The sequence below is a fragment of the Peromyscus maniculatus genome, chromosome 5, assembly GCF_049852395.1.
Source record: "Peromyscus maniculatus bairdii isolate BWxNUB_F1_BW_parent chromosome 5, HU_Pman_BW_mat_3.1, whole genome shotgun sequence".
Classification (NCBI taxonomy): Eukaryota; Metazoa; Chordata; class Mammalia; order Rodentia; family Cricetidae; genus Peromyscus; species Peromyscus maniculatus.
This window is the reverse complement of record NC_134856.1, coordinates 95,669,226-95,690,842: the sequence shown is the minus strand read 5'-3', so window position 1 is coordinate 95,690,842 and position 21,617 is coordinate 95,669,226. Positions and strand designations below refer to the sequence as shown.

The 21,617-nt window shown below is 46.3% G+C and overlaps 1 protein-coding gene across 1 annotated transcript in view; it reads left to right on the top strand.

Annotated features, from left to right (window-relative positions):
- The window catches only part of Actn2 (actinin alpha 2), a 72,013-nt gene that overhangs the window by 41,087 nt on the left and 9,309 nt on the right, over nt 1–21,617 (top strand). Inside the window, exons 8-15 of the mRNA XM_006980163.3 lie at nt 4,420–4,505; nt 6,555–6,647; nt 9,295–9,525; nt 10,565–10,712; nt 12,730–12,880; nt 18,072–18,180; nt 19,576–19,716; nt 21,141–21,323. Of these exons, the coding sequence (XP_006980225.1) occupies nt 4,420–4,505; nt 6,555–6,647; nt 9,295–9,525; nt 10,565–10,712; nt 12,730–12,880; nt 18,072–18,180; nt 19,576–19,716; nt 21,141–21,323 (1,142 nt within the window). The remainder of the gene's footprint in view (nt 1–4,419; nt 4,506–6,554; nt 6,648–9,294; nt 9,526–10,564; nt 10,713–12,729; nt 12,881–18,071; nt 18,181–19,575; nt 19,717–21,140; nt 21,324–21,617) is intronic.

The following is a 21,617-nucleotide window of genomic DNA, read 5'->3' as shown; positions in this document are numbered from 1 at the left end:
CACCTCACCCCACAGTCCAGCCAGGTCTTTCGATCCTCCTGTCTCAGCCTCTCCAGTAACTGAGATTCTAAGTCCACACAGCAGGCTTTGTTGGTTTGCTGTTTTTTAAAAAGACTTTCTGTGTTGTGTTTTGTTTTCAGTAGCAGATGCTTTTCTCTTCCCTGTGGAGAGATACATTTAGCAGATAAATCCCTTTGTGAGATTTAGCACTTAAGAGAAAACAAGTCTTCCCAGCTAAAAGCTGTGGAACAGAATTTAAAATATGGACCATTTGGCCCTCAGTGTACTAACCAAACTTTCACGTTTTGTTTTGAATTTATCTAAATGAAATTCAATGTTGACAGACCTGGGAGGACTTTTGTATAGTTTGCAGTTTGCCAGTTCCCCTTTTGGGGACTTGTTTCATATACTTCTCTTGTCCCTTTGGAGCGGCAAATTCATGCGGGTTGTACCTGCGGCCCACTGTTGAAAGCACAGGCATTTGGAGAGGATGCATTCATTTCATTTATCCGTGAGCAGTTATCCCTCAGCAGACGTGTACTGAACACTTACTGTGAGCCAGTTCCTGTCTGCTGGGAACTGTGGGATCCTGAGCTGTGTAAGCTCCTGCCCTCTGTGGCTCTGACTTTGTTTTTTTGCTTTGTTGTTGTTAGTGCCATTATTCCATCATGGGAATTCTAATTAGTCATCAGTCAGTTCTCTTAGCGCCGAACAACCACAAGCTGGGTGGCTTAAAGCTCCTTTCTCCCCACAGCTCTGTCTGGACTCGGAGTGTTGGTCAGGCCAGAGGCTGAGGGGAAAAGATCTTTCTCTACCTTTGGGGGCTTGAGAGCCCCAGACTCCTCACCCTGTGGCAGCATTGGTCCAGGACTGCCTTCTCTTGGAGTCTGCCTCCACCTGTCCTTGTGGTGTAAGGACACCTGCTGGGCTAAGTGCTCTGTGTACTCCAGCCTCAGTTCCTCTTCACTCCCTCCGCTCTGGGGTGATCCTTCTGCAGGAGGTCCAGGCACAGCTGCTGGCTCAGCCGTCCAGACCATGGCAGCAGCTTCTCAGTTAGCAATACTCTAATCCACACCCCATGCCGGTGCTAACACTTGAACTCCTTGGTGGTTCTCACAAGTACTCAGAACACAGAGAGAAGGAAGCCTTCCTGTGCTTCCTGCCAGGCTCTCTAGAGGGAGAATGCAGAACAGGAACATAGAAATGCCCCCTTCCAGCTTCCTCTCCTAACTGAATTTGTATTCATGTCGTCTCCCCATGGACTCTTCCATGTGGTAAACTAACCACCAAGAACTCTTGAATTAATATCCAACGTGGATAAATACGTTCATCTCTCTGCTCATTAATGCCTCTTGAATGCCTGTCCCGAGTGGAAGGGCCAGGGTTGCTTTCAAATGCACATTCATGGCTGTAGCAGGATCACCATTACTGCCCCGGCACTACTCACGATCTCCTCCGTTCTGGTTCCCCTTAGTCTCCGGGTCCTGCCTGGGTATGCAGTTATCCTTCACTTTGTCATCTGGCTGCAGGCATGCTTTAGCACTTGTATCATTTCCTCCTCCCTTTCTCCCACTACTTTCTCCTTCTTTTCTTCTCCCCTCCTTTCCCTGGCTCCCTCTCTCCTTTACTTCCGGTTCTCTGAGCAAGGTCTTTCTATACATTCCAAGTTGACCTTGAATCCACTATATAACCCAGGCTAGCCCAGAACCAGAGGCAACACCCTGCCTCAGCCTCCCAAGTTCTGGGGTGTCTTAGGGTTCCTATTACTGTGAAGAGACACCATGACCACGGCAACTCTTATAAAGGAAAACATTTAATTGAGGTGGCGGCTTACAGTTTCAGAGGATCAGTCCATCATCATCATGGTGGGGAGCATGGTGGTGTGCAGGCAGACAGGGTGCTGGTGACATCTTGATCAGAAGGCAACAGGAAGCCCACTGTGACACTGGGAGTAGCTTGAACATAGAACTCGAAGCCTACCCCCAAATGACACACTTCCTCTAACAAAGCCACACCCACTTCAACAAAGCCACACCCACTTCAACAAAACCACGCCCGCTTCAACAAAGCCACGCCCACTTCAACAAAGCCACGCCTCCTAATTGTGCCACTCCCTTTGGGGGCCATTTTCTTTCAAACACCACATGGGGTTACAGGCATGTGCTCTTCTGCCTGACTATTCCTTTGTCTTCTCCTTTAATGATCCGTAATGTTTATACACCGCATTAACCATAGCTGTAGAAGAGTTGGGCAGGAATCTTGTGACGGTTGGGATTGTGATGGTGTTGGGTGCAGAGCGAGCCGGGATGTAACCACTGCGGATTATCTTGTGTTACCAGAGGGGTGCTGTGGTCTGCTCTCAGCCCTGTTCTCACCACAGAATTTGGTAGCCTTTCCTCCGCTCGTTCGCTGTGCTGACGGGCCCACATCTCCTGCTGCCAGCTTAGCCCTGACTCCCGGCAAGGCCTTGATTTCCACCCGCTCTTGTCACTCTCATCCTGGGATATTTGTGTTGGTCTCTGAATCCACATGTGGGCTATCATGAAGGCTAACTGACCTCCTGAGCCATGAACTTCCCTCCAAGTGGAAACTGGGAGCATTCTTCTCATCCTGCCTACCATACTTTCTACCACTGGTAAAAATTGTATCCACCTCGAACCTGTTTGGAGGTGTGCTCTGAGTTTAGATCTGTGAGCACACATGCGTCTTGTAGACCCATAGAAGGGATCTTGTTGACCTCAGCCCTCCAGGTCACAGAAAGCCCGTGAATGTGCTAGAGTTCTAGGAGCCTCATGTGCTTTCTTGTAACTTGGGCTTTTCTGGACCTACCGAACTCTCTCTCCTCTCTGCAGTCTTTTTCTTTCTCTTGGCGGTTCTCACAAGCTCTCAGAACAGAGACTGCAAGTGTGACTTCTGTGATTTGAGCCAGACTCAGACAGCCACTGCGTGGTGGGGCGGGCTCTCTCTGAGACCTCCCAGAGGAAGTGCTTATCAGAAGCCTGCTGTTGGAGCATCCAAGCGCTTAGCCCTCTATTCTCCACACAGATTTAGTATACACTGGCAGACCCTCCCGGATGACAGAGCCGTAACTCACGAGTCCTGTTACTATCGTGCCTTTGCTGGTGCACAGAGGGGAGGATGTGGAACGCGTCACCACTCCGTCACCTTCTGTGTCCCCCTCACCCTTCCTGGCCCCCTCTCCTCAACAGGGAGACAGTCTGGTTCTGAGGAAGCAGCCCTTGGTCTTTTATAGTCTAGTTTTCTTTGAAACTTTCTGCTCGAATGCTGGTCATGTTGTTTTCCAGAAGGTTCCATAGGCTTAGAGGATCCCACATTCTTTCTACTCACAGCTTCAGAAAACTCAAAGTCAGAGTTTCACTGTAAAGAATGACAGGGTATCATTTTATCTCCCTGTGTGCATTGGCCCAACCACATCTATGGACAGGTAAAAAAGCACTCACCAAAAATGATATCATAGGAGGAAAGCATGTGTGGTCACCAGGTTCTGTTTCTCTTCTGCATGGTCTGCCGCAGCTAATACAAATGGTAGCAATAAGCACAGCCGTGTTTGCCCCCTTCTTTAGATGTTTCCTTACTCTTTGTGGGAAGGTAAGTATGTTTCGAAGGTGTTAAAGACAACCCACCTCCGGCAACCACACACACAATGAGTTCCACCTCTCTCTCAGGGTGGTTTCCAGAGCAGAGAGCTCCCAGGCCTGCGAGGGTGGGACTGGGAAGTAGGACAGCCCTGCTGTGTCTCTAGCATCTTTCAAAGTAACCTGTCTTCCTCAGAGCCAAGGTTTGGAGAGTCACAAACAAGACTAACAAAAATGGGGTAATGATCCTGATAGATGCCGTATGAACCCCCATGTTAACATGCCCCATGTTAACATGCTATATATACTTTCAAAAGCCCATGGAAGGATGCAGGGCACAAGCCCTCAATTGGACCATTAAAATATCCAGTTTCCAGGACTGGCAAGATGACTGAGTGGATAAAGGCATTTCCCAGCAAGCCTGATGACCTGACTTTGGTCCCTGGGCTCCACCTGGTGGAAGGAGAGAACTGACTCTCAAGAGTTGTCCTCTGACCTCTATGCATTCCATAGAATGTGTGCATGGGGCATGCATTCCATGGAATATGTGTGTAGACACACACACACACACACACACACACACACACACTCCAACCACACACACATTCATATACTGAATAAATGGGTAAAAAAAAAGTAATCCCCAAATTCCTATTCTGGGGTCATTTGAATGCTGTCCAGCTGCCCCGAGGTTCCGGGTCGTGGGCCCATGAAATGCGAAGCAAAGTGGTCGTGTAAGCTGATCAGTTCCTCCCTCCGTTCACCGTGGTTTCTCCTCTTCGCCTGTGTGTGTCTGTGTCCCGTGTTATTTTTGCCCCCTCAGACATTGTCAACACTCCCAAACCCGATGAAAGAGCCATCATGACTTACGTTTCCTGCTTCTACCATGCTTTCGCGGGAGCGGAGCAGGTACTCCTCCCTTGTGCACGCAGCGGCCTGCGCTGCTCTTCCGTGTGCGCGCGCGCGTGTGTTTCTGGGTGTGTGTCTGTGTGCTTCACATCTGACCTCGGAATCTCAGTGTTTCATAACAACCTAACACAGCAAGTTCCAAACTACAAGTCATTTTTTTTTTTAACTTTAGACAATAACCAAAGTGTTTTTCTCTACTCTTTCCCCTTCTAAGATATTTCTTCTACTTTGTTAGAAATTTGTTAGAAACATTTGTCCATTCTGGGGCGCAGAGTGCCTCGGAGAGTGCTCTGCATGCATCAAGTGGCAAGGGAAGGTGACTAGGAGACATGAAGACTTATCCCATGCTGTTTGTTCTCATTGGCCTGGAAATGACCGCTATTTAGTGGTTTGCTCCATCATTCAAGACTAATTGTATTTTTAGTCAAAGGGATAGAAAGGTTACAACCCCAGAAGCATTCACATACCTCAGAACAGTCTGAGGGACACTGTGAGAGAACAGTCATCCACCTGCTGCAGATTCACCTGTGCCGTTTACATGGGCAACCCGTAAGGACTGGATGGGCAAAGTGTACCTTGTTTCTTCCCTCTGTAAAGGCCACCGTGGAGAGGTGAGGGTAATTGGAATCAGCGTGGTCAGGAGAATCAGGGTTCTAGAAGCCAGGCTTTGGGAAAGTATCCAGTTGGTTAGCTTCTCTGGGCCACATTGGACAAAGATGGATTGTCTTGGGCGGCACAGGGGTGTCCAGCCTGTCGCCCAAAGGTTGCAAAAGCATGCCTATATTTACTTTGCCTGACATTGCAACATTATGTTGTCACCTACAAAGTCCACACTCAAGAACCATGCAATTGAGCTACACACACACAGTTTTTTTCAAGTAGGATTGATGAGATGGCTCAGTGGGAAAGGTATTTGCTGCCAAGCCTGACAACCTGAGTTCAATCCCTGGGACCCGCATGGTAGAAAGAGAGAAGACACTACAAGTTGTCCTCTGGTATCCACATATGTGCCTTGGTACACATATATCTGTACGTACTTGTGCACAGTCTCTGTACATGTACACACACACACACTTATGCACAGTCTCTGTACATGTACATACACACACACACACACACACACACAAAGTAAAATGTAACAGCAAACAACAATAAATAAAGCCATCTATGGGGGTACACTCCTTTAATTTCACCACTTAGGAGGCAGAGGCAGGCTGATTTCTGTAAGTTTGAGGCCAGCCTGATCTACATATTGAGTTCCAGGGCAGCCAGAGCTGCATAGTAAAACTGTCTAAAAACAAATCTGAAGAGTTTACAACATGATGTTGGGATACATTCATTGCTATCCTGGTTACGTGTGGCACATGGGCCATGAGTTGGACACCCCTGCTTTAGGACAGGCACATACCTCTTCTTGATTCATTGGAGGAGCATATTATGAGACATGTGACCCAAGTTCCCTTCAAGATGATGACAGAGAACTATTTATTGCTTCCATGATTCCTCTTGTAGATTAAACAATGGATCAAACAACATCTTAAGGCAAACGTGTAGTATCCTATCTAGAAAGTTCTACCTGTTCCTGAAAAGAGCTGTCTTTCCATGGATTCAAGGTCAATGACATGGTAACCAGGACCCAATCACTTCAGCTCTGAGTTCTGAAGCCAGTGTCATCCCACCCCGTAGAGACAGGGTCAGCATTCAGGAGCATTTAGGTGGACAGTCAGGGACCTGAGATCTTGGTGTCCTTTGACCCACATATTTCTGTTACTAACTTGCTCAATGTTTTATAAAGCTTGTGCTTTAGACTAATGATATCTCCCCGTTATTCCCTACAGTGTATTCAGCCTGCCCTGTAAGTCTGTGTGAAAACTAAAAAAGGTGTGAACTGATTCATCCGCTCTCCCCCCCCCAACCCTGACCCAGACTGCACCATTTTCAACACACCATCTCCTTCAGCCTGCCTTGCCCGACCACGTCCTGCTTTCTGTGTGTTTGCACGCGTACCCTTGTCGACCAGCCATCCTGTTTACCTATTGTGTTTTGCAGGCCGAGACAGCGGCTAACAGGATATGTAAGGTTCTTGCTGTGAATCAAGAGAATGAGAGACTGATGGAAGAATATGAGAGGCTAGCGAGTGAGGTAAAGGAAATGGGTGGCCCCAGCTCTGTCCACCTGCAGCCAGGGGTGAGGCAGAGACTGCCAACGGATTGTCCATGTTTATTTTTGTACTCTTCATCCCAGAGAGAGTGAAAGCAGAAAGCACACCTGGGCTCAGAGGTTGCTTATCCTGTAGCAACACGCCTAGTGACAATGCGCCCCTCCCCCCCCCACACACACACAACCCCCATGGTCTTCGCAAAGACTGCAAAGCTTAGCCGTAGTCTGCATGTTTGGAGGTGGTAGGAAGGGGACTCTAGTCTTAGCTCTGCCCCTGCAAGGTCAGACCCTCAAGGCAACATCATGTACCTTGTTTTTTTTCCCCCTGGCTTGTGGGCTACTGACATCATGTAGGATGCTCTTTGTGTCAAGAGCCCTATTCAGCACTGTGACCCCATGTGAAAGGAGTTTGCATAATCTTTTTGGGAGAGGAGGTGTGATGTGTGTGGGTGTACACAGGCCCAGAGTGGGATCTGAGGTCACCTTCCAGAACCTTAGAGCCTCAGGGATGCATTTCTGTGGCTCTCCGTCCTAATTCTTGATTTGAGCAATGCTTTTACAGGGTTTTTTTTTTTTTTGTCCTTATCATAGCAGAGAGGGTACCAAGGCATCTTTGTTGTGCTTCTGTGTTCCTTTTGGTGACACAAGCCAAGGCCGAGGGGCCCCAGAGCTGTGTCCTCAGAGACAGAACTCAAGTAAAGAGCCATATTCAAGACCAGATAACTTAAACAACATTTTAAAAATAGTTTAAAAGGTTAAAAAAGAAAACAAAAATAAATACAAGACTAAATAATTTTTACCTTAACTTGATTGACCTGATATTAGTCTGTGCTATGAAAATTACCAGCCTAAGTGGGTTTAATCTTCCCAAATGGGCATTTGATGATGATTCAATCAAAGTAAACGAACTGGATACCTTCATGCTGCTGATACGAGGAAATTTTAGTTGTTTGATTCCCACTACGCTTTTTCCTTTTGTAATTTTTTGTTATTATTGCTGTGGAAAAAAATCAAATTTGTTGGCAGTAAGGCCAGTCTCATACTTCAAGAGTTTCGTATGTTCATCACAGGAAGATGGTTAATTGTCAGGAATTTTCTTACTTGTCACATCATTAACTTAATTTTGCTCTCATTGCTGTGATAAAAGAAAAAAAAAACACCTTAAAAAAAAAAAAACCTTACAAAAGTAACTTACAGGAGAAATGGTTTATTCTGACTCAAAGTTCCAAGGGGACTATTGTCCCCTTGGAAAAGGAGGCATGGCAACAGAATCCTGAGGTGAGCTGGTCACATTGCATCTACAGTCAAGAAGCAGAGAGAGATAGCCAGGCGGTAGTGGCACACACATCTTTCATCCCAGCACCTGGGAGGCAGAGCCAGGCGGATCTCTGTGAGTTTGAGGCCAGCCTGGTCTATAGACCAGGACAGGCACCAAAACTACACAGAGCAACCTTGTCTGGGGAAAAAAAAAAAAAAAAAAGCAGAGAGAGAGAACAGGAAGGAAGGCCGGACTGTGAAAACCACAGAGTCTGCTTCCAGTGATTCACTTCTTCCAGTGAGCGGCTTCCTCCTAACACTTTCCTGAACAGCGCCACCTGCTGGGCAGCAAGTGTCCAGACACATAAGCCTGTGAGGGACATTCATATTCAATCTGCAAGTTTTTCGTTTACTCTTGTGAGAATGGTGGCATCATCATTGTAACTAGTTTTTATTCTAGTCTGCTGACACTTTCCAAGGGATCAGTACACATATGAGTAAATTAAAAAAATAAGTAAATAAAATAAAAGGGGGGCTGGGGAGATGGTTCAGAAGTTAAGAACCTGGCTGTTCTTCCTCAGCCTGGGTTTGAATGCAGTTTGAACTGTCTGTAGCTCCAGTTCCAGGGGCACTTGAACCCACTTCTGGCCTTTGAAGGCATGTGATGCACAGACACACCTGCGGGCAAAGCACTCATACACATAAAAAGTAAAATCTCAAAGAAAAAGTATATAAGTGACTAGGTGTCCAACAGGTCATCTCTGAGACCCCGGTGGTGACTCAGGAGAAGGGAAGATACTCGTTTTGGGGAATTCATTACTCTTTTTACTTACTCATTGCTCATGGATTTTCATAAAAACTAGATGATAAATCCTCCTCTGGCCCAGAGTCTGTCTCAGGCTTATAGTACATGCTCTAGGAGTAAACTCATTAGACCTGAGCTTGTTTTTTTCAATGAAACCTTTGACACGCAACCCAGTTCCTTGCTGAGCGTATCAACCCCATTCTTTGCTTTATTTCGCTTTTCCTTTTAGAATTTGAAAGCTCCATCAGCATTTGTCCGCTCGTGTCTGGTTGCTGTGTTTCTTGTACATGTCACATTTTTGTCAAACACGACTTCGTGTGCTGACCTGAAGTTCAAGTTAAACCTGTGTGTGGTCTCATTGGGGTGGTCACTGTGGCCCTGGGTGGACACTGCTGTTCATTGTACCATGCACAGAGCTGTCTCCCCCCTTGAAGTCAGTGCAGTTGTGACCATGTTCAGTCCTTTGGGAGCCTGAGGGGAACTGGGTCCAGTCATTGGGCCCCTTTATTTTTGAACTGGGAGCAGTTTGCTAGTATTTTCAGCTCCACTTTTTATGTTTGGAAACAGCTCTTGGAATGGATTCGGCGCACAATCCCCTGGCTAGAGAACAGGACACCTGAGAAGACCATGCAGGCCATGCAGAAGAAGCTGGAGGACTTCCGGGACTACCGTCGTAAGCACAAGCCCCCCAAGGTGCAGGAGAAGTGCCAGCTGGAGATCAACTTCAACACGCTGCAGACCAAGCTTCGGATCAGCAACCGGCCAGCTTTCATGCCCTCCGAGGGCAAGATGGTGTCGGTGAGTGCCACAGTTCATCCCCCACTGCCTTTGGTCTCCTGAGGAGGCCTTTACTTCCTGAGTGTGACTGTTAGTGAATGACCCTGCGATCACTCCATTTTTGTGGGTTGAGAGATTACCGAGGCTGAACCCCAAGACTTTGCATGTACAGGGCAAGCATACCACCTCTCAGCTACCTCCCCATCCCTTTTCAGATCTTTCTTTCTTTCTTTTTTTAATCTTGCAGCCCGAGTCACTAGCAGCCAGAGTGCTTTATTTATACAAAATTAGGTAAGCAGGGATAGATTCACGTTGTTCCAAAACACAGATCATATCATTTTTGGTTTTGGACCTGTGTTTCACTTTTTCTTGTTCATCTTTTAGGCATCGTTGGTAAATTATGACAGAACAGATTTATCATTTCTAATCATTTTCCCTCAAGTTTTGATGGACTCTGGACTGACAGCTGGGGATCAAATCTTTCTTTTAAGAAATGGTCTTACGAAATTGGTAGGCTGACCTCGAGTTCATTAAGTTCCCCAGGCTGGACTCAAACTTACATCCCTCCTGCCTCGGCCTCCTGAGTAGCTGGGATTATCAGTGTGTGCCACCAAACTGGGCATTTGTTACTGATACTCTACCCTCTCCCATCATGCAGTTCTTGGTTTCATGAGATGGTGCCCTGCAGGCTTTCAGCAACGGCTCTGCTCCTCCCCACCTCCCAGACTTGTGACCTTGCCCTTGCCTAGGTTCTCTATAATTTACACCATCTAGCTCTTCTTGGGCACTCCCCTTCCTGCCGTTACCACTGACCCTCTCCACCCTGTGGGACTTGGTCCACATTTGGAGGGGTGTCTGTGCAACTGATAAGAACAGCTGTGCTAATTTAAAAGGCCACCATGGTGATTTAGACATTTGGAAACCAAACCGGCGGGGTGGTTAGTTGTGCAGAAGAGACAAGGAAAGATTCAGCCAGAGGACATCACTGTCAGATACGTGTTGGAAGATTCATGGGAGCCACATGTGATACCTGTGGCCTCTAACATTTCTCATTCCTCAGGACATTGCTGGTGCCTGGCAGAGGTTGGAGCAGGCTGAGAAGGGCTACGAGGAGTGGCTGTTGAATGAGATTCGGAGACTGGAGCGCTTGGAGCACCTGGCTGAGAAGTTCAGGCAGAAGGCCTCCACGCACGAGACGTGGGCCTATGGTAAGCGCGTGAGATTCCAGGTCCGATTTTACAGCATCTTAGTGTGGGCCCGGGAGAGGGCTCAGTGGATAGAGATGCTTTCGGCCAAGCCTGACACCCTGAGTTAGAACCAATTCCTGCAAATTGTCCTCCATCCTCCATAGACACGCTGTGGCATGTGTACGCACTCACCACACACACAACAAACACACACATACAACATACATATAAATAAATAAATAATTGTAAAAAAATTTAATCCAAGTTTTGCTGGGCTTGGTGGTGTGTATCTCTCTAATTCCAGCAGAAGGCTAAATCAGGAGGTTCCTCGAGAGTTCCAGCTCAGCCTGGACTACACATTGAGTTCAAAGCTAGACAGGGCTCTAGAATAAGGTCTTGTTTCACAACAGTCAGGGGTTTGGAGAGATGGTTCAGCAGTTACAGCTGTGCTCTTTCCCGGCAGCACCCACAGCAGGGAGCTCATAACCCTTGTCACTCCAGCTGTAGGGCATCTGGTGACCTTTCCTGGCATCCACAAGCACCTGCACATACAAGCACACACCCACACAGAGACACATACATACCTGAACACATAATTAAAACTAAAAATAAGCTGGGTGGTGGTGGTGCACGCCTTTAGTCCCAGCACTCAGGAGGCAGGGGCAGGCAGATCTCTGTGCGTTCAAGGCCAGCCTGGTCTACAGAACAAGTTCCAGGACAGCCAGGACTACACAGAGAAACTCTGTCTTGAAAAACCAATAAATAAATAAAAATAAAAAAATAAATCTTAGAAACAAACAACAAAGAATGGACATACTGTAACTGTTTCCCTGCTAAGGCTTCTGTGAAGCATCAGTGAGTTCATATGATAAATGTTTCAGACAGTGTCTGACACAGCCAAACTGCAATGTTGTCATTGTTCAACGTGCACGTTTGCTTTCCATTTCCTGCTTTATAGAATTAAATTGTCACTAGTCAGAGAGTAAATGTAGATCTGGGTACCCGGTCATAACAGTACTAGGTTTAAGATACTTGCAGAGAGGGCTGGAAATGTGGCTCAGTTGGTGAGATGCTGGCTTAGATGCACTAACAAAGCCCTGGATTCAATCCCCAGTATCACATAAATTGGGTATAGTGGTACATGCCTATATTTCCAGCACCAAGGATGTAAAAGCAAAAAGATCAGAAGTTCGAGGTCATCCTTGGCTAAATACTGAGATCAAGGCCAACCTGCAACTCCTTGTCCAAACAAAAAATTAATAGAGAAAATCTTATGGAGGAATTAGTGGAGGTCCCAAGAAGGAAATCTCTAGTGTTTAGAGTCAGAATAAGCAAACCAGGGCCACATTTCACTCCAGAGTGTAGCTTTCAGATAGAAAACCTGGGGCTAGAAAACCCGGCTGATAGGTCATTTTTTGAGACAGGGTCCTGCTGTGTCACTCACACTCAACATGAATTCACAAGGCTCTTGTCTCAGGCTCCGGGGTGCTGGGATTACAGGTGTGCACCACCGTGCCCAGCTAAATGAATAAGCGTTTTATTCAGTCGTCCCTTGTGACTCATGGAATAATTCCCATCGAACTGTGTGTTGTGGTAGGAAAGAAGACATTTGTGATTTAGAATGATGCAGAATATACTTGCTTTTCCCACCCCACCACCTTTCCTGCTGGGCACCTCCCCTGTGAGCACCCAGGGGGCTAGTTGTTGCTTGCAGGCTGGTTCCTATCCTTCCTTGAAAGCTCAGTATTCTCTGAGCACATCCTGGTGTGGGGAAGCTGCTGTGTGACTTCGACTTTTCATGCTTATTTAATTGACTAATATATTTAGGCAATACTGGGACTTGAACTTATGGCCTTTGCATATCCTAGGAAAGCCCTCTACCACTGAGCTGCAGTCTTCTGTTTCCTTTTTTATTTTGAGACAAAGTCTGACAGAGTTGCCCAGGCAGGCCTTGAACTTGTGATCCTGCTGCCTCAAGCCTCCAGATTAGTTGGTGTAACAGACCTGGCCTCATGCTTCTTGCTGTTCCCCTTTGCAGGCAAAGAACAGATCTTGTTGCAGAAGGATTATGAGTCAGCGTCCCTGACGGAAGTGCGGGCCCTACTTCGGAAGCATGAGGCCTTTGAGAGTGACCTGGCTGCACACCAGGACCGTGTGGAACAGATCGCTGCCATTGCACAGGAGCTCAAGTGTGTGCTGGTACCCAGAGTGAAGGCGGTCGTGGGCTACGGGCTCTATGCAGGGTCTCCAGGGAGCAGGCACTCTTCCCCGCTGAGTTCCAAGGGTCAGGCTGGAGCCCCCAGGGATGGTGATTTTGGTATCTAGAAATGTAAAAACAGGTTCAGCCTTGCTGTGTGCCAGAGTCCTTGGGTCCTCCTGTCCCTCACACTTGACCCTCATAGAAACTATTCTGCTTCCAAGGAAATGAGGTGTCAGAGTGGAGGCCAAGGCCTAGCAGCCTGGCTCACACTGGGGCAGGCGGTAGGACCCATGGCTCATGCAGAAAGAAAGGCCAAAGCGAAGTCACTGCCTCAGCCCTGACGAAGCCGTCTGCCTCACTTTTCTAAGTTTTGTTCTGTGGGAACAGATGTCGTGGTGCTTTTAGTAATCATTGTGCAGATGTTTTCTGCCTCTGCTTTATGCCTGTGATTCCTGGGATGTGTACAGTGTGTGTGGAGGGCAGAAGAGAGTGTCAGATCCCCTGAAGCCGGAGTTCCAGATGGTTATAAAAACTGGGTTCTGGGAAACGAACCCAGGTCCTCTGCAAGAGTAACCAATACTCGTAACTGCTGAGCCATCTCTCTGGCTCCACATCTGCAGAATTTTTATTGCCTATCACTTAATAATAAAAACAAAGTAATTAAAATGTACTTCAGTACGTTGCTCCCTGGTTCCTCACTTTTGAGGAGCATGAACCCCTTAATTAACAAATGGGGCTTCATAACACACCACATCTCAGGTTGGCCCATATAAATCCTTCATCTTTTCAGCCTCACATTATAGCTGGACCTTCTATCATGGTTTTATGCTGCTTGAATGTTGGCTCTTTGCTAATTAACAGCCACTCACTAATAAAATGAGGGCTTGAAAAGGACTCAAATTATTTAGTGTACTGTAATGGCTCCCGTGAGTAATTGGAGCAGTCTTAAGTGTTGCCCATAAACTTTAAGCAATAATTTTTATATTATTATGACTGTTCTTCCTGGCATCTTTGGTGCTGTTTGCTCCACAGAGCTGAGGTGAAACCAGGCATGAGATTTAGGTTGTGTTCATCTAACTGTCAATAACATTCTTCTCCTTCCTGTCCATCCTAAAAATAAGTCAGAGATTTTTATGCAGTTCTCAAAAGTACATAAAAATAGTCATTGTGAGCCCCAACTCCCCAAATGTAGGTGTCCATGGAGCCATTGTATAAGAGTCAGGGAAAATGGGGAGACTCCAGAAATAATCTCAGAGGGACGGCGTTGGTGCTTCCATTGTGGTTTAGCAGGAAGTTCCTGCAGTGTTCACTCTTGCTTTTTGAGACAGCGTCTCTCTGTGTAGTCCTAGGTGTTCTGGAACTCTCTGTGTAGACCAGGCTGGCCTCAAACTCAGAGATCCCCCTGCCTCTACATCCCGAGTATTGAGATACTTTTTTTTTTTTTTAATTAATCTTGTTTATTTTGGGTTTTGAAGACAAGTCTCACCTTGTAGCCCAGGTTGTCCTGGAACTTACTATGTAGTACAGGCTGGTCTTGAACCCATGGCGATTCTCCTGCTCCAGCTTCCTGTGTGCTGAGATTATTGATACAAACCACTATGCCTGGCTTGATTTGTCTTCTATATTTGTCTATAAAACTGGAGATACTTTTTTTTTAATAATAATTTTTAAAAATAATAGTGAATGGGAAGGTGCACACATGTATACCATCGTGTGTGTGTGTGTATGTGTGTGTGTGTGTGTGTGTGTGTGTGTGTGTGCAGATCAGAGGGAACTCCCAGGGGTTGGTCTTTGCCACCCACCTTACTGAGACAGGGGCTCTTGTTTCTGCTGCTGTACTGTGTACTGTAGGCCTCTAGTTTTTCTCTTATCTCCCTCCCATCATGCCATAGGAGTCCTGGGATTACAGGCATGTGCCATTTAGCTTTTTAATGTGGGTTCTGGGGACTGAACTTGGGTTGTCAGACTTACATAGCTAGCATTTTTACCTGGGGAGCTATATCCCCAGACTCCTTAATTACTTTTTCATGTATGTTGTCAAAATGCCTGACAGAAACAACTTGAAGGGGGAAAAAGTTTATTTTTGCTCACAGTTTCATAAGGATTTCAGTCAGTCAGGAAGAAAAGACCAGGAAACTGGGAGAGCTAGTGGATTTCTTTTCTTTTTCTTTTCTGCCCCTGCCTCCTGAGGATGGGATTGAAGGCATGTGCCACCATGACCTAGCGTATCTTAGGATTTCTATTGCTGTGATGAAACATCAGGACCAAAAGCAACTTGGGAAGGAAACGATTTATTTCAGCTTACATGTCCTGATCAATGTCCTGAAATCATAGGCCATCATGAAGCAAAGTCAGGGCAGAAACTTAAGCAGGGGAGGAACCTGGAGACAGAAACTGATGCAGAGACCATGTGGGAATGCTTCTACTGTCCTGCTCCTCCTGGCTTGCTCAGTTTGTTTTCTTTCTTTCTTTGTAAATTGTTTCTTTTTATTAGATTTATCTTTTATTTTATGTTTGAGTGTTTTATCTGTGTGTATGAATGTGTAATACTTGTGTGCTTGGAGACTATGAAGATTAGATGAGGGCATTGGACCCCTGGAATATGGAGTTAGAAATGGTTGTAAAACTACCGTATGGGTGCTAGGATTCGAACCCATGTCCTTTGAAAGAGCAACAAGTTCTCTTAACCACTGAACCACCTCTCCGGCCCCTCAATTTTTTTTAATGTATCCCGGAACGACCACCCACAATGGGCCTGGCCCTCCCACATCAATTATTGATCAAGAAAATGCCCTACAAGCTTGCCTGCAGGCCAGTCTTATGGAGCCATTTATTCAATTGAGGTCCCCCCTCCCTGCCCCCTCTCAGATTACTGTAGCTTGCGTCAAGTTGACTTGAAACTAGCCAGCACATCTAGAGTGGAGCCAGAGATGAGGATGACCTTCTAAAGCCCACTCTTGGTGACTCACTGATGCCACCAGACTCCACCTTCTTCAAATTCATGCAACTAGCCGGGGACTAGGCATTCAAAACATGAAACCATAAAGGACATTTCAGATTGAATTATTCAGAAACTTCTGAGAAAGACTTGTCTCTTTAATGTTTACTCTTGAATGAACTACTGCCTTTCTATTTCATATCAGTGTTATATAGCTGCTCGGAGACATTTACTAGATTTGTCTTTTGATTTATAAACCAAAGTAGACACAAGACTCTTAGTCAGCCTGGGTGTATTTGTAGATAGCTGGTGCTTGCTCTTAAGAACTGGACAAGCTTTAATGAGGTGACAGGGAGATTCTGTTCCTACCAGAATGTTCTGGAAGAACACTCAGATAACAATCGTATGCATTTCCTCTGTGCAGCAACACAAACAGCAAAGTCAGTAAACATGAGCTAGTATATGAAAAAAGAAAAGGCGGTGTGTGTGAGACAGGGTAGAAGTGCTTGTGGCCAGGCCTGATGACCTGAGTTCAGTGCCCAGGACCCACGTGGCACAAAGAGAGAGCTGACACTTGCAGGCTGACCTCTGACCTCCATTGCACTTGTGTCGTGTGTGTGTGTGTGTGTGTGTGTGTGTGTGTGTGTGTGTGTGCACATACACTTTTATTTATAAATAAATGAATATGCAATAAAAATTTTTAGAGTAGTGGACAACTACTGCCTTAACTCAAAGTTGAATAAGCAGAGAAACAAACTAACAAACTAGAGCCTCAAGGGCGTGGTTTATAGGGGAGCAGGGCACTTCTCGGCTGTTTTTAAAGAAGCCGCCTGCAAATGCCTTCTGGTCTTTACATTCTTGCTCTCTTCTTAGCCTAGGAGGGTGGTTGGGTTTTATGCAGGACTCAGACGTTTATCCCTGAGATGAGGGTAACTTTCACCCAAGCTTTTCCTTTTGTTCTGTTCTTTCTACCACACTGGAGGCATCCACCAGTCCAAAGAGTCATTGTCCCTAAATGGAAGAGCTCCATACTGCCCAGTTTTAGAAGTCTCTCTGTGCTCAGTCATGTCCCTGCACCCTCCTGGACTGGTCACTCAGTAGGCAGCAAGCTGCGTGCCCTTCTAGAGGAGCCAAGGACACAGAACCCTGCAAGCCGACACCTCCTTCCCTGTGACTCATTTTTATGTTCCAGTCACCATGGCTGCAGCTTGCTCTCTGGACTGACCTGGGTCAGATAGTTGGCTTTCTTTGTAGTTTCCATTTAAAAGTCATGCTCTCAGGAGGCCTCAGAGAGTACACAGGGAAGGAAAGCCAGCCAGAGGCATCGAGAAGACAGTGGTGCCTGTTTTAAGAACTGTTGACTAGCATGATTTTTAGTAATTTTTATAATTTATGCCAAGTGATAAATACTTCCAACAGGGACAGTTCACAAAACCCTGAAAGTTTCTACCAGTTTTCCATACATTGGTATTTTGCATATGTGTATGTATGAGGTGGAGACCAGGGGTCCCTGAGAGATGTGGAGAGGTCAGTCTCAGATGTTTTCACCAGTCACTATCCACATTTTTTTAAAGACAATTTCTGAACAGCCAGAGGGCTTGCATGATTCAGCTATGTCAGCTGCCTAGTGAGCCCCAGGGGTCCCCTTCTCTGTGTTAAGTGGTGATCACAGCAGCACATTTGTGGAGGTCAGGGGACAACATAGGCATGAAACTCAGGTTGTCAAACTTGGTGGCAGCTGAGCCATCTCACCAGCCTCCCCACCGGCTTTCTATTAGGTCTTTTTAAAAAGGCGTAGGGGTCGGGGGTGGGGGTGGGGGTGGGGGGGGCAGCAGGAGATGGCATCAGTGGAGTGCCTGCTGTGTACGCATGAGGACCTGGGGTCGGGAAGACAGTGGGAGATGGCATCAGTGGAGTGCCTGCTGTGTACGCATGAGGACCTGAGTTTGATCACGTTAAACCCATTTCAAAAACCTGGCACAGGGGCTGGAGAGATGACTCAGTGGCCGAGTGCTCGATGACCTGCTCTTCTGGACTCCACAGGCGCGCGCGCACACACACACACACACACACACTCACATGCACACACACTCACACACACACACACACACACACACACGCACTCACATACACGCGCACGCACACACACGCGCGTGCACACGCACGCACGCACGCACGCACGCATACCTCTTCCCTGTTTATCTCCCTCACACCATTAATCTTTCTTTCTTGCTTTTCCTAGTGAACTGGACTATCATGATGCTGTGAATGTCAATGATCGTTGCCAGAAGATTTGTGACCAGTGGGACAGATTGGGGACACTCACACAGAAGAGGAGGGAGGCCTTGGAGGTGAAAAGCTTGAAGATCTATTGACTTGAAAACTCCTACTAGAGGCTCCATAATGAAACCAATGGTGTTAATTGTTTCTCTGTGGCCTCGTGCAGAGAAAACCAAACATTCTCCAGTAAATGGAGTCTTAAGAAGAATGTGGAAAGTGGGAGTCAGAGGAGCGAGGGAGGCTGGTGGCCTTGTGCTGGAATGTATCAAGTCAGCAGCAAAATGTATTTTTCAATTTTAAAATGTTTGAGGGGATTATGGTTGAAGCCGTTTGTTAAGTTGCAAGCACTACAGATTTCCCAAAGTTCTTTTGAAATTTTTTAAAGACTTATACATTATTTTTAATTTATGTGCATGAGCATTTTGCCTATATGTATGCCTGTGTACTGCTTACGTGCCTGGCACCTTTGGAGACCAGAAGGGGGCAAAGTTACAGATGGTTATGAGCCATCATGTGGGTGCTGGGAATTGAACTCAGGTCCTCTGGAAGAGCAGTATAAGCTCTTAACCACTGAGTCATCCCTCCAGCTCCACCGAAGTTCTCCTGTGCCAACAACTGACTCAGGATATCAGCCCATCTTGAGATGTGTACCTGGGAAATGGCAACAGATAGGGAAGGGAAAAAATGCTAGAAAATAAGTCAGAGGATATAGCTCAGTTGGTAAAGTGCTTGTCTTGTACACTCAAAGGCCTGGGATCACTTCCTCGCATCCCATAAACTATATTGTTAACAGTGACTAATCAAAACTCAGGAGGTAGACGTAGAAGGATCAGAAGTCCAAGGTTATCCTTAGCTGTGTAGAAAGTTCAAGGCAAAGCTGGGCATAGGGGTACATGCCTTCAATTCCAGCACTCAGGAGGCAGAGACAGGCAGATCTCTCTGAGTTCAAGGCCAGCCTTGTCTACATAGTGAGCTCCAGGATAGCCAGAGCTACGAAATGAGACCCTGTCTCAAAACAAAACAAACAAACAAAAAGAAAGAAAGAAGTTTAAGCAAGCCTGGGATACATGAGACTTTTAATAAGTAAATAATTCGCTGCTTTAGCTGAAAGAAGTTGTATATCTGTGAATTTTCGAGAGGAGCACTTCAGATACTGTAAACATGAGACTGCTCTGGATGGTATTAAATGCTTCTTTAACTCAAAAGGCCCCCAGGGAATAAACTCAGTGGTAGAGCACTTACCTAGCATAGCCAAGGCCATGGTTTCTGTCCCCAGCACCAAAACTAAGCAAACAGAGAAGGCCTCTCAGAGACAGGGAGGGTTTACCGTCACTCCAGCAGCAGCTAGTATAAACAGCAGGATATACTTTATTGATCTGGAGACATATTTACATGTGTTTGCACATCTCAGGGCTTTAAAAAGTGTATTTAATCTTCAATAACACTCACCTCTACTTAATCTTCAGAGAACTGAGAAATTGCTAGAAACAATTGACCAGTTGCACCTGGAGTTTGCCAAGAGAGCTGCACCATTCAACAACTGGATGGAGGGCGCCATGGAGGACCTGCAGGACATGTTTATTGTTCACAGCATTGAGGAGATCCAGGTGAGGGGACTCGAACCCAATATTCTTTCAATTAGTGTATATTTGTTGTATAAAGTGGTGTGTTTGTTCAAGTATTTCCTGCACCCAGGTCTTTATTCTGCATTACCCTCTCCTAACCCCATTCTGCCCGTCTCCTTCCTTTTCTCAAATAGTCTCTCTTCTGTTTTCATGTCACATGTGTGCACGTGTGTATGTGCCTCAATATGTATATAACACCTAGGTTCTGGGCTGGTAAGATGGCTTCGTTGGCAAAGGCACTTGGCCTCAGTCCTGACAGTCTGAGTACAACCAGCAGAATCCACATGGGGGAAGGAGAGAACTGATTCCCACAAGTGTCCTCTGACTTCCATACACATTCTGTGTCATGCATGAACCCGAACTCACACCAGAGAGAGAGAGAGAGAGAGAGAGAGAGAGAGAGAGAGAGAGAGAGAGAGAGAGAGAATCTGTAAAAAGGGAAAATAAAAGCCGAGCAATGGTGGTGCACACCTTTAATCCCACCACTCAAGAGGCAGAGGCAGGTGAATCTCTGAGTTCAGGCCAGCCTGGTCTACAGAGTGAGTTCCAGGACAGCCAGGGCTACACAGAGAAACCCTGTCTCAAAAAAATGAAATAAAATAAACAGAACAAAAAGGAAAATAATAAGAGTCCAGATTGAGGAAGACACCTGATGTTGACCTCCAGTTCACACCGTGTGCACACAAGCGTTCATGTCACCACATATGCACACATACAAGAACCTCCAAACAGCACCCCTGCTGCCTGCCAACCTAAAGTGTCTTACTCTTATATTTCTCCAGAGCACTCAATTAAGTCTATAAATAAGACCTGCTGGCTTTGATGTTAAGAAGAACAGCTACTGTCAAGTACCCAGGACCCAGTTTATTCATAATCCATTTATGGTGAATGTGAGATATATATAATAGACTATAAAGAAAACATACATTTGTAACTCTCTTTCCAGTAAAATTGATATGTCATGAGGGCTGGCTTTAGTCAGTAAAGTGTTGCTTTGTGGGTACAAATTCGTGAGTTCATTCCCTATAATCTACATTTTAAAAAAATGAACAAATTCGGCATGATATTACATGTTTATAATCCCAGTGCTGGGGAAGTGGAGATAGTCTGGGACTAGGTGGTCAGCCAGACTAGTCTAATCAGAGAGCCTCCAGGCCAGCGAGACCTCCGATCTCTACATACATATGAACACACATACAGAGTTCACACTAAAAGTCTGGGTGTGGTGGTACATGCCTGTACTCCCAGAAGCTGGGAGCAAAGAAGGAGAATCAGGAGTTCAGGGTCATACGTGACGACATAGCAAGTCAAAGCCGGTCTGGCTACATGAAACCTTGCCTAAAAATAAATGAATGTACAGGTGACACTCCTGTCATATTGGTTCTCTGCCCTGTTCCCTGGCCTAGAGTCTGATCACCGCACATGAGCAGTTCAAGGCTACGCTGCCTGAGGCTGATGGGGAGCGGCAGTCCATCCTGGCCATCCAGAATGAGGTGGAGAAGGTGATCCAGAGCTACAGCATCCGGATTAGCTCCAGCAACCCCTACAGCACCGTCACCATGGATGAGCTGCGAAACAAGTGGGACAAGGTGGGCAGCTGGGGGCTGGCTGTGGGTTGAGGGAAGGACAAGGTGAGCAGCCATGGGCTGGGTATGAGATGAGGGCAGGATTAGATGAACAGCTGGCCGTAGACTGGATGAGTGATGGGAGAAAGGGTTGGGGGAAGAAGGAAGACCTAATTCAGCATCACCCTCAGACTTTCCTTCCTTCCGGGTTTTATAGATGTGTTAAATTGTCCTGTTGTTTAGCAGCTGCTGTGATTTGTGGGGAAAGAAAATAGAAGTTATTTTCCTTAAAGAAAATACTATAAATTTTGACAAAGA